This window comes from Cydia amplana, chromosome 14 (genome assembly GCF_948474715.1).
Source record: "Cydia amplana chromosome 14, ilCydAmpl1.1, whole genome shotgun sequence".
Taxonomy (NCBI): domain Eukaryota; kingdom Metazoa; phylum Arthropoda; class Insecta; order Lepidoptera; family Tortricidae; genus Cydia; species Cydia amplana.
Window position 1 is genome coordinate 13460764 of NC_086082.1, and position 12633 is coordinate 13473396.

General features: G+C 40.7%; 1 protein-coding gene across 3 annotated transcripts in view; it reads right to left on the bottom strand.

Moving 5' to 3' along the window:
* The window catches only part of LOC134654189 (tudor and KH domain-containing protein homolog), a 29229-nt gene that overhangs the window by 8384 nt on the left and 8212 nt on the right, over positions 1 to 12633 (bottom strand). For all 3 annotated transcript variants that reach the window (XM_063509642.1, XM_063509640.1, XM_063509641.1), the window contains exons 6-11: positions 10101 to 10258; positions 7918 to 8031; positions 7198 to 7296; positions 5395 to 5526; positions 3166 to 3277; positions 2537 to 2669 (exon numbers count right to left, since the gene is read on the bottom strand). In XM_063509642.1, coding sequence (XP_063365712.1) covers positions 2537 to 2669; positions 3166 to 3277; positions 5395 to 5526; positions 7198 to 7296; positions 7918 to 8031; positions 10101 to 10258 — 748 coding nt within the window. The remainder of the gene's footprint in view (positions 1 to 2536; positions 2670 to 3165; positions 3278 to 5394; positions 5527 to 7197; positions 7297 to 7917; positions 8032 to 10100; positions 10259 to 12633) is intronic.

A 12633-nucleotide genomic window follows, 5' to 3' on the forward strand; every position in this document is an offset into this window, starting at 1 on the left:
AAAGAATGTGCTAGCTGCTAGTGTAAGTATCACGGCGAGCTATCATAGCGCACAGGGCATATACTACTACTAGACGAGGATAGACTTTTACAAACATATCAATATGCCGCGAACACCGTAGTTTGCTAATTGCATGCATCATTCTCTGTCACTCTAATTACACCTTAGTTAGAATAAACCAACAATCTCTTGTGTTTTGTAAACGATCGTACAGAATTTACACAAGTCGGGTGGTTAGTATTGGCGCGGCAATGATATCCCGTTTTTCTACAATGTTTAACGATTTTACCTTGTTTTAAATTGCCTTCATCCATTGTTAATGTAGTCACTTTCACAAGTTTAACAAACAAATTAGACACTTAAAAACGCGTAACTAAACAAGACCACATTCACTTTAATACGAATTAAACTTTCGACTAAATCCAAATAATAATACACTTGAAGTTGATTAGTAAACGTGCGCTCGTACGAACTTATGCAGCTAACTTCATACCAAAAGCCAGGCTTAAATCGTCGTATAAAATTGCTATATATACCTACAAATAGTTATATTCGTTTTATGGCAGTTTCTAGGGTAGAGCGGGACGAACAAGCAAGCCCGGTTGCAAGCCGGCGAGTGCAAGCAGGATAGCGAACATAGCAGTGGCGCCACGGCCAAAATTTGCAACACGCCCTGTCCGCGGCCCGCGCGGTGAGGCTTCATTTGGCGCGCGGTTTTAAAGAAAATTATGTTGGTCTTATCACTACGTAATGTCGGTAAGGCAACTAAGGCAAGCCCGGCTTTTGGGCTTGTATGGAAGTACCGCCACTGAAATTAGTTTGTCAGTAGAAAAAGACGAGAAATTTAATTTTTCTATGGGACGACAACCATTCGCGCCTCATTTTTTAAATTTGCCGGTCTTTTCTGCTGACGGAAATGACTTGACAGAGTATATGTCATATCCTATTATAGTGTGGCAGTTGTATAACATAGCTCATCTAAGTTCATGTGTAACAAAGTACCTACATATTGAATTTAACAGGTAGTTTTGTACCTCCCTAACAGAAACAGTGTTTTGTTTACTCAACAAGTTTACAAGGAGGCTCAAGGATTTTTGGAAATTATAATTTAAAATATGTGTCTACAATACTGAATTAATACTAACTTGTTTTAGTCCTAGGAAGCGTGAAAATAAAAATGTATTTGACTATCAGCAAGATAATATTAATTAATAAATAATAATACGGTTTTTCTACAGGAGAATCATTTTTGTCAGTGATCTGTTTTGATTCTGTAGGTATATTGTTAATGCGCTTACCATTTGTACATACGTACAGTCACCTGCAATAATATGTTAGTCTTCGAAGGCCGCAAAAATATCTGACACGCTCTTATGGCTCTACAAATAAGATCGTGTCAGATATTTTTGCGGTCTCCGAAGAGTAACATATTATTGCAGGTGACTGTACATATCAAGTTTTTTAGGGTTCCGTACCCAAAGGGTAAAAACGGGACCCTATTACTAAGGCTCCGCTGTCCGTCCGTCCGTCCGTCTGTCACCAGGCTGTATCTCACGAACCGTGATAGCTAGACAGTTGAAATTTTCACAGATGATGTATTTCTGTTGCCGCTATAACAACAAATACTAAAAACCGGCCAAGTGCGAGTCGGACTCGCGCACCATCAACAAAAAACAAGCAAAAAAACGGTCACCCATCCAAGTACTGACCCCGCCCGACGTTGCTTAACTTCGGTCAAAAATCACGTTTGTTGTATGGGAGCCCCACTTAAATCTTTATTTTATTCTGTTTTTAGTATTTGTTGTTATAGCGGCAACAGAAATACATCATCTGTGAAAATTTCAACTGTCTAGCTATCACGGTTCGTGAGATACAGCCTGGTGACAGACGGACGGACGGACGGACGGACAGCGGAGTCTTAGTAATAGGGTCCCGTTTTTACCCTTTGGGTACGGAACCCTAAAAACAGAATAAAATAAAGATTTAAGTGGGGCTCCCATACAACAAACGTGATTCTTGACCGAAGTTAAGCAACGTCGGGCGGGGTCAGTACTTGGATGGGTGACCGTTTTTTGCTTGTTTTGCTCTATTTTTTGTTGATGGTGCGGAACCCTCCGTGCGCGAGTCCGACTCGCACTTGGCCGGTTTTTTTATATTGAGTGTGGATATAGTGCGATGTTATAGTTTGTAGCTTTCTAATAGACCCCGAAGGCTAATCCTATTGTCTATTGTTAAGAAAAACCGCTCGTGCCACGTGCCACAACCACCTGCATAAAAAATCGGTACTTCGGTTACTGAGTGCCGGCGAGTCGAACGCTACAGAACCACTCTAAAATGTGTCATCGAGATGCGTAACAAAGGCGCGTTATCGGAGAGCGCACCTACACTGGTTTTTTGAGCGTTGGACTAGCTCGCGCTCAGGTGCCAAATAGAATAATTAGGACCCTTTTTTGCAGGTAAGTAGCACGTGCGGTTTTACTGAACAATAGACAATAGGATAAGCCTTCGGGGTCTACTAGAAAGCTACAAACTATACCTGGAGGCGCCGAGGTCGCCGAAGGGCGAGGGCGGGGGCCGAGGCGGGGAGGCGCGGGGCGGGGCGGGGGCGGCGGGGGCGGGCGCCGCGAGCCCCTCCGCGATCAGCACCGCGCCGATGTCGATCTCTCCCTCTGTCACACGAGAAAGAATGAGATATGTAGTTATTTTATAATCGATTCGGCGGCCCCGAGATGCTCGGTTGCCCGATGGACCCTCGACCCATCCCTCCTTTTTTTAACCAATATGGCAGCGATCGATCGTGCACGCGGCACAATGTTATAGATAGATAAATGAATTACAGATACAAATAAAGTTTTAAGTGATAATGTATCGTTTGTCATATTATTATTAATCCTAAAGCAGAAACCGTTTATTTTTCAGGATTTTCGCAAAATTATCCTATAGATAGCTTAGGTTAGATTTGTTTTATGGCAATCCTGAAAAGGACACGTTTCTGAACCAAATAAATTATAACTAACAATACTGCGGGCAAACAATACATTATAACTTAAACTTTTTGGAATACAATAGAGACCCGCCTTACGACCCTTTACTCTTAAATCAATTTAGTCCAGTTAAATAACACCACATAATATCACTTTAAACTCAAATGGACAATCAACTTACCTTCAGTGACGTCATACAGTTTAATGCCGGGTATTTCCTTTTCTTTCTGGTCTTCCGTTGCAGTCTTCTTGTACGTGCAAGTCTTTGACACCAGAGGCTTCCACCGCGCAACCTTAACGCAGATAAAACATATATTTTTAAAATACGTAACGTAAATTAAACTTGTTACATCTTGTTAGTAACATATGTATCTTATTTATTTTTAAAGAATTAAAAAAAAATGGAATATACTCCAACCTATAATGTTAAACAATTCTGATGTTTGTTTCGTAAACCAGACCAAAGTATTTTGGTCCGGTGCCATTATATTTCGACATTTTATACTTGTATGAATGGTTTAATTAATAGGTATTTATTAAAATTTTAGGGTTTCTACTGTTTCGTTTCGTTTATTTCGCAGTTTATCGCCACCCTATTAACTACTAAGACTAAGATTATAACTTTAGAATAAATATTGACGTTAAAATATTTGTGGATATCTACGATTTTAATTTAAAAGTGGAAAATTTATTGTCTTGGGTGAGACTTGAACTCGCGGCCTCTGGATCGATACTCCAGCGCTCTGCCATCTGAGCCACCAAGACCTCATCCATAGCCAGCAAATCATTTCATTGGTGGCTCAGATGACAGAGCGCTGGAGTATCGATCCAGAGGTCGTGTGTTCAAGTTTCACCCAAGACAGTAATTTATTTTTCTCAAAAATGGACGGCAAAGTCGACGTTGCCGGTTAAAAAATAGGTCGCGAAGTGCGTAGTTTATGGTCAGTCAAAAAATTAAAAAGTTAAAAACATTGCAGTCTCGATTTCGGGACTGCAATGTTGCATACAAATTCCATTATTTAACGAGTTCCAAACTTTTTAAAACTTTAAATGGCCATATCAAATGAAGGCATAGGTCCATTAAACAGCCAAACAAATGATCAGCACTTATTATTATAATGTTGGTACCGCGACTATTTAGGTGTCTCAAATAGGTTTGCGTATTTTCAGCAGAAAAATACACTTCTTTTTTTTTTAAAGACGGCAAAGCAAATCTTTTTAATGGTTTTACTTTTTTCTGTGAAAATTAGAACGTTGCTTCTGTAAAATATTTATATTTCTCGCACCATTTTTGAGAAAAGCACTATATATGACTCGGCTTTGGATTCAATTAAACGGACTCCCAAGGTCGTCCGTTTAAAACGAATCCTCAGCCAGCAAGTAGCTACTTCCGAACCTCGACAATAATGTAGTATTTGACGATAGTAATAATGATATAATATTTGTAATAATTTAAAATGGAACCTGCATGTACTGTCTCAAACTCAATAGATTTAAGAATACTGCCGTGCCCTACCAGGGTTCATGTGAAACAACTATTACCTATGTAACACCTGTGTATAGTTTGTAGCTTTCTAGTAGACCCCGAAGGCTTATCCTATTGTCTATTGTTCAGTAAAACCGCACGTGCTACTTACCTGCAAAAAAGGGTCCTAATTATTCTATTTGGCACCTGAGCGCGGGCTAGTCCAACGCTCAAGAAACCAGTGTAGATGCGCTCTCCGATAATGCGCCTTTGTTACGCATCTCGATGACACATTTTAGACTGGTTCTGTAGCGTTCGACTCGCCGGCACACAGTAACCGAAGTACCGATTTTTTATGCAGGTGGTTGTGGCACGTGGCACGAGCGGTTTTTCTTAACAATAGACAATAGGATTAGTCTTCGGGGTCTATTAGAAAGCTACAAACTATACCTACTTACCATGAATGCAATAAATACAGTGTGTAAATCCAATACAGGCGAATATTTAAACGGTGGTTAGCATAGGACCTAAAAAGTATATTGAGATAGATTTTACTTAGAAATGCATTGAAAATTTTAACCATACAAAATAATTCGGCCCGCAATGTAATACACCACACAAGTTACGGGATACGAGCTTTTTAAAGTAACTGTCAACGCTTGTTGGCAGTTACTATAAAAAGCTCGTATCTAGTAATGTCATGTCATCTTCTGTTTCTTAATGTTTGCAGTACATTGCTGCTCGGTACATGTGGAAACAATTAATCACGGGGTCATAATTAAGTGTAACTTAAAAAAACATTTTAATTAATGATAAGACGGGTAAATTCTATATCTGGTTTAATTTATTGCCCGTATTAGACTTACACACTATATATGAATATGAATATGAACCATCCCGGGCCGTCCCCGCGTCGGGTGGTATGCGTAAAGCATTTCCCCTGACCTGTGCCAGTTGCTCGAAGCGCTCGACGGCGGCTGTGGGCCAGTGCTCCCAGCGCTGCCCCGCAGCCGTCACCCGCACCACGTCCTCGTCACGCCCCGCCGGCTTCACACCCGCCAGGAAACACTCCATGGCCTGAAAAGTTGTACCCTTTAACCCTTTCGCCGCCATTGACTTGATACACTGACAATCCAACCTCTAGACTGAGCTTAGGCCAATTCTTTCATTAAACCGATGCTGCCAAAAATACGGGGGTGCGGGGGGACGAGGTGAGCGAATCCCGTGCCGTGATTGGTCCGTTCAAAGACACGGACCAATCACGGCACGGGATTGACTCGAAGATGGAGTAATGCTACCGTATATGTGGCAGAGGGGGTAGCGCGACTATGCTATGTCTAGAGGTTGGATTGTCTGTGACTTGATATGACGACCGGTCTGGCCTAGTGGGTAGTGACCCTGCCTGTGAAGCCGCGGTCCTGGGTTCGAATCCCAGTAAGGGCATTTATTTGTGTGATGAGCACAGATATTTGTTCCTGAGTCATGGTTGTTTTCTATGTATTTAAGTATTTGTATATTATATATATCGTTGTCTGAGTACCCACAACACAAGCTTTCTTGAGCTTACCGTGGGGCTTAGTCAATTTGTGTAATACTGTCCTATAATAATATTTATTTATTTATATGAAGTCCGAACATTACGTGCCCCACACGCCACGACTTCATATCAAGTCGTAGTTTTGGTCAGGTTTGTATACGAGCAATTTTTGACATGGCGCTGATGACACTTTATTACTTCATTGACGTAGCGGCGAAAAGGTTAAAAGTATAGTCACCACACGGGATTGTTAGGCCATTTAGGGTCCTAGCTAAATTGGTTGTTCCCTACTTAGGTTATGGAATGTCCAATTTAGCTAGAATGGCGAATTTAAATGGCGTAACAATCACGGAGCGTGACTGTACCGTAAGTTAAATATATTTATTATGTATAATTCTAAGACAGGTTAAAGTGGAGATAGTATATTTCGATCTGTTTTGAAACTTAATCATTCACCATATGTCCTTACGTCAAGGTTTTTTTTTACGACAATGGTTAAGTTACACAGCGACAACAGAGCAAGACCAATGTGGAGAAGACAGTCTACAAGCACTTTCGTCGCTTCAAAAGCTTTGGATTACACCGAAAACGGTGCCGTCATATGACGGCTGTCATATAGCGGCAGCAAAAGACGGCCGTCTTTACGGTGACGACATGTAGAAAGTACCACGGCGTCATAACACACCGTCAGCCACCAAGGTCAAAGCGGCAAATTTGAAAAATGTAGGCGCGAAGGGATATCGTCCCATAGAAAATTAGTATTTCGCGCCTTTTTCTACTGATAAAATTTGCTTGACCATCTATAATATACTTGGAGGATGAAATATCATCAGAAGAGGAAAATAATCGTAGTACGGAATCATGTATTCAAATCTCGTGTCATTTATTCAAAATGGCGTCACCGCTATCTAATGAAACGTTCACGAAACTATCGATAAGGTCATGGCGGCCGTCATCCAAATGACGGCACCGCTTTTTTACGTTACGTTGACAATCAACGCCGTCTAGGAAACCGCGCCATCTTGTTTACATAGACAACGTTCTAGTGACGTCATTCACCGCTATATAGCGGCCGTCATATGACGGCACCGTTTTCGGAGGAATCCAAAGCCTCTTGCGCTTGTACCATCGCCTACACACAAAAACACCTCATGACGAATTTATTTTTAGTCTGGGGCCCATGTTATAAGCCAACGTTTGGATGACGGTACCTGGAACCGCAGCCGTAGAAGGTCGGCGCGCAGTTCGCAGAGTTCATGAGTGGCCACATACTCGCTGTCTCCGTAGTCCAAGTAAAACACATCCGCCACCTGTGAATTAATGAAATATAGTTACCCATAGATCAATCTTTAAAACTAGTATACATATTATAAAATATGACTTACATCTAAAAACACACATGTCTAGAAGACGGCCGCGGAATTGCTAGAACATTATACCGATCGACTTTTGGTTATTTTCACGCTTGGGCTTGCAAGGGAATACGTTGTGAGGCGTTTCCTACCATTCCTTTGTGATGCTGCGAATTCAGGTTTTGTTGAAAATCGGATACCCATCCGAGTGGAGCTTGTATTAGGGTTTTACCCTAACCTAGTAGTAAAAAAAAGAAATATTCACTGATATTATGAAGTGTAACACAATTTCGTGTTTCGAATTTGACAACTAATAATAAGAACTGTTATTGGCCATCTGTTATGTAAGCATTCATATGTAAAACTTTTATTTACGGCTGTTGTTGTCCTAAATATCAATAAATAAAATAAAAAAAGGTAATAAGCAGTAAATCTGGTTCTCCAAAGTTGACAGTTTTATATGCGGCGTACAACGTCATCTTCTTCATGAGCAAACTTATATTAGATGCACGATCTAATGTTAGATTTTACGCCACTACCACAATCAATAACTCTCTGGCATACGCTACGATACGTTACCTGTTTAGTGGCGTCGAACTCGTTGGGTCGTATGTCGTGCACGCGCGCCCTGTACCAGCGCCCGTCGTGGCGGAACACGGCCGCCACCACTTGCCCTACTGATACCGATGTTAGCTGAAATATAATAATAGTCATAATTATCATTTCATTTTCAGGTGCGTCAAGGCCCCTATTTCACCATAGTGACAGGTGCGACAATTTGCGACATTACGTTGCTGACGTCACAGGCCTCCATAGGCTACGGTAACCGCTTACCGGACGGGCGGTGTGCTTGTTTGCCACCAACATTTTAATAATAAAGTAACTCCAGTATATCGCCAATAAATAAGTACTTATATTGCGAAGCTAATGACAATTGTCACAAGAAACACGACAATTGTCACGAAATTCCGACACAGAAGTCACAGAACTCATTTCCTGTCAAGAATTAAGAAAATTCTTTTAAATCTTGTGACAATTGGCATAAACTTCGCAAGAGAACTATCGATTTTTTTCCGATATAATAAAGTTTTTTAAATAATGCAATGATGGTGGCAAACAGGAATACTGCCCGCCCGGTGGTAAGCGGTAACCGTAGCCCATGGAAGCCTGTGACGTCAGCAACAGTGATGTTTTACAATTGTAGCACCTGTCACCGTGTGGTGAAACAGAGGCAAGGACAAAGGAATGTACCGTTCGCGCGGAAACGGGGTATTACTTGCCTGACGAACTGTCAGAGTGGGAGCCATGACCCAGACGTCCACATCTCAGAATACGAGCGTAGGGTATTAGGGCGATATACAATCAAAACTTGAGATACAGAATAAGTAATAGTATTATCATACAGAACGGTCACGCACTGCCCCGCCCCGACTCGCATTCTTCTGGCGTGCTCTCAGTGAAGCGACTTACCCACACATACACAGTGACGCGTGTACAGACGTGCCGTGCACACATATAAACGCAAAGGATTTTTGATGTATGGCGTGTCCGCCCTGTGCTTGAGGATGAACCGGGAAACGGGTCGGGGTGGTAGGCGTAACTTAGGGCAGGTCTTGGGACAGAACCAAGGAATCTTATCTATTCGTGTACATATCCCGGAGGAATAGATGTAGTGCATAATTGTCTTCCGTCGAATTTTCTCGGAAACGTCAGTATTAGTCATGCTACTTCAGTCAACCTCAGTACTTTATGTACCGAGACTGATTGAAATAGCAAGACACGTTCGTACAATGCGTGAAAATACGATGGAAAATAATTATTGACTAGATCTGGAAGCGCAGAATGGGGCGAGCCTTGGGGCACAACCGAGGAATACTATCTTGTTTTGTATTCATGGTACCTGTCGCGATTGTTTCAGTCGCCAGCAACATGGCGGCACTTTATCCTTTTATATTTCTCTGTTATGTATAGTTTTCTATTTTGTGTTTGTGCTCATGAATAAAATTATTTCTATTCTATACTATTCTTTCTATCTACCACTGACAATCCAACCTCTAGACTGAGCTTAGGCCAAATCTTTCATGAAACCGATGCTGCCAAAAATACGGGGGTGCGGGGGGACGAGGTGAGCGAATCCCGTGCCGTGATTGGTCCGTTCAAAGACACGGACCAATCACGGCACGGGATTGACTCGAAGATGGAGTAACGCTACCGTATGTGTGGCAGAGGGGGTTGCGCGACTATGCTATGTCTAGAGGTTGGATGGTTATTCGTCGATCGCCATTTTGGTAACATAGCCTCGTGATTAATTTCTTTGTTTTTGCTTATTAATATTGTTTAAAGTGTAATATCGATAGCGTATTATGCAGTAAACTAATGTGGAAGTGTGCAGATAATGAAAAAATAATCATGAAACGCGTTTAACCACCATTCTGGCGTCGACGCCGGGTAGCCCACGCGGGTTCTTGTAAAGTCCAGCTATCGTCTTACAAGAACTGAGAACCAGACTACCGAACAACGTCGTGCTCTAGAGCATTTATTTTGGTATTTCTACCTCTAACCGTGGCTGGCTAGAGCCCTAGAGGCCATAATTTTATACGTTTATACCGTACACTGGCTGAATTTTATTACAAATAATATTAATTCGATCCCACGTGGGATCCACTTTGACGTTGGCGAAATCATCGACAGTATCGATGGAGCCATATTACCCAAAGATTGATTGATTGATTGAGGTTGGATTGTCTGTGATATCTACTAACCGCATGTGCCTCGCGGTTCGCCTTGTCGCCGTAGTACTCCGTCATGTGTTCGACCAGCTCGTCCAGCTGCGAGACCTGCGGCCCGACGAACTGCACCCAGAAGCGAGCGGGCGACGACACGGCCGACACGTACACTTCGATACAAGACGATACGGCTTCTGTTACAAAATAAAGGTGCATTTTAATAATATTAGTATTTTAATAACAAAACTTCCGTGAGACAAAGACATATTAAATATATTAAAAAGCGGCCAAGTGCGAGTCGGACTCGCCCATGAAGGGTTCCGAATTTAGGCGATTTATGACGTATAAAAAAAACTACTTACTAGATCTCGTTCAAACCAATTTTCGGTGGAAGTTTACATGGAAATGTACATCATATATTTTTTTTAGTTTTATCATTCTCTTATTTTAGAAGTTACAGGGGGGGACACACACATTTTACCACTTCGGAAGTGTCTCTCGCGCAAACTATTCAGTTTAGAAAAAAATGACACGTATGGGTTTGATGAAAAAAAAATTTTTGATTTTCAGTTCAAAGTATGGGGAACCCCAAAAATTTATTGTTTTTTTTCTATTTTTGTGTGAAAATCTTAATGCGGTTCACAGAATACATCTATTTACCAAGTTTCAACAGTATAGTTCTTATAGTTTCGGAGAAAAGTGGCTGTGACATACGGACGGACAGACAGACGGACAGACAGACAGACATGACGAATCTATAAGGGTTCCGTTTTTTGCCATTTGGCTACGGAACCCTAAAAACGGGTCACTCACGCTCCTGATGACACTTCTCGGTACGAAGTGAAACATGTCGAGCGCTTTTCGACTTAAAATACGTGAGTGACCCGTTTTTAATATATTTAATATTAGTATTTGTAGACTTGCTTGACTTATGTCTTATGATAACAGGGTGTTTGGTACATCGTTTGCTAAATTAAAACGGCAGATAGGTTGGGTCATTTGCTGTCTTCTCATGCCTAGAAAAAAATTGCGTACGTTTTTTTTGCATCTCTACGCCAGTTTTTCGTAAATTTCAAATTGTTACGTGCGCAGTACTGAAAAAAACCGTGGGGATTTTTTTTTCAAGGCATGAGAAGATAGCAAATGACCCAACCTATCTGGCAAACGATGTACCAAACACTCTGTATAACTAATAAGATTATCTTCAAAAATGTAACGGAATGTATTACATTATAATAAACTGGGAAAGGTATAGCTTTCATTTGTGTTATAGCAACCAACTCGATTGGCGTGTTTGTAAATTCATTTAAAATAAAAATGTTACTGTATGAAATTTCCAAACGAAACAAAACAAATATAAATGAAAAAAAAAAAAACATGCAACAAATACACACAAAAACAACAAAATAACTGATATGACTAACCAACAAACTAATCATAATAGGTATAATATATCCAATATACCTCTACCACACCAACCTCTAACACGTTCAAGATACACCTTATCCATGCAATCCCTACTACCTAGCTACTATCTACTTCTAGACTTGATATCCCATAGTTAATATAAACAGGATATACTATAAAGGGGCCCACTGAATATCAGTCCGCCGGATGACATCAGCCTGTCAGTAAGAACAAAAAGTTGACAGTTCCGAACATAGTGTAGGAAATAAAGGTAGTGGACTCCGCAGTAATTCCTCTGCCAGAAAAAACTTGGGCCCAAATTATAACCTTTTTTTCTAAGTCGATTAAAAAGTAAACACTAATTGTATTTTATCGCCAGAAAGTAGCTTTATGAACGTGTGAATGTATTTGACTCGTCTATAGCACGCAGAATCAGATGTTAGTCAGAGAAAAATTACCCAGTTATCTGAACAATTACAGTTCGTGACTGTACCGATTTCATAAATAGCCAAAAATACGTACACGACTTCACTCTATTACTAAGATACCTCCTACTGTGATAAAGTGACATCTAAAGAATGTGTAAATATGTTTTACGAAGTCCTATATCTTGACACACCTACATAAGGTACATATTATCACAAAAACCAAACTAGGGGATAAGTTAGGCCAACACAGCAGGGGGACAAATACGGGGGTCAACCAAAACTTACATCATAATTTTCAAACATTGGGTCCAAAAATATCCTTCACTTTGATGAAGAACTATCAATTCTACAAATTAATTTCATCGCTTTATAATCATCGGGACGATTGCGTCGCAGCTATACAACCGTCGGTCTTATACCTAAAAAGCAATCTCTTCAACACAATCTTTACCAAGATTTTCGTACTTTTTTTGTGTCAGTCCTTGCGACCTTGTAAATACGGTCGCTTTATAGGTATACCCAAAAAGGGTAACTAACCATTGGTATGCCTTATCTATTTGCAACAAGGTTTAAAATTGATCAGCTAATCATATCAACGATGACGCTTTATAAAACTACGAGTTGGTATACCCAAAAAGGGTAATTTCACTAATTAGCCATTGGTATACCTTATTTATTTGCAACAAGGTTTAAAATTGATCAGCTAATCACTATATAAAACCGAGTCTACAATC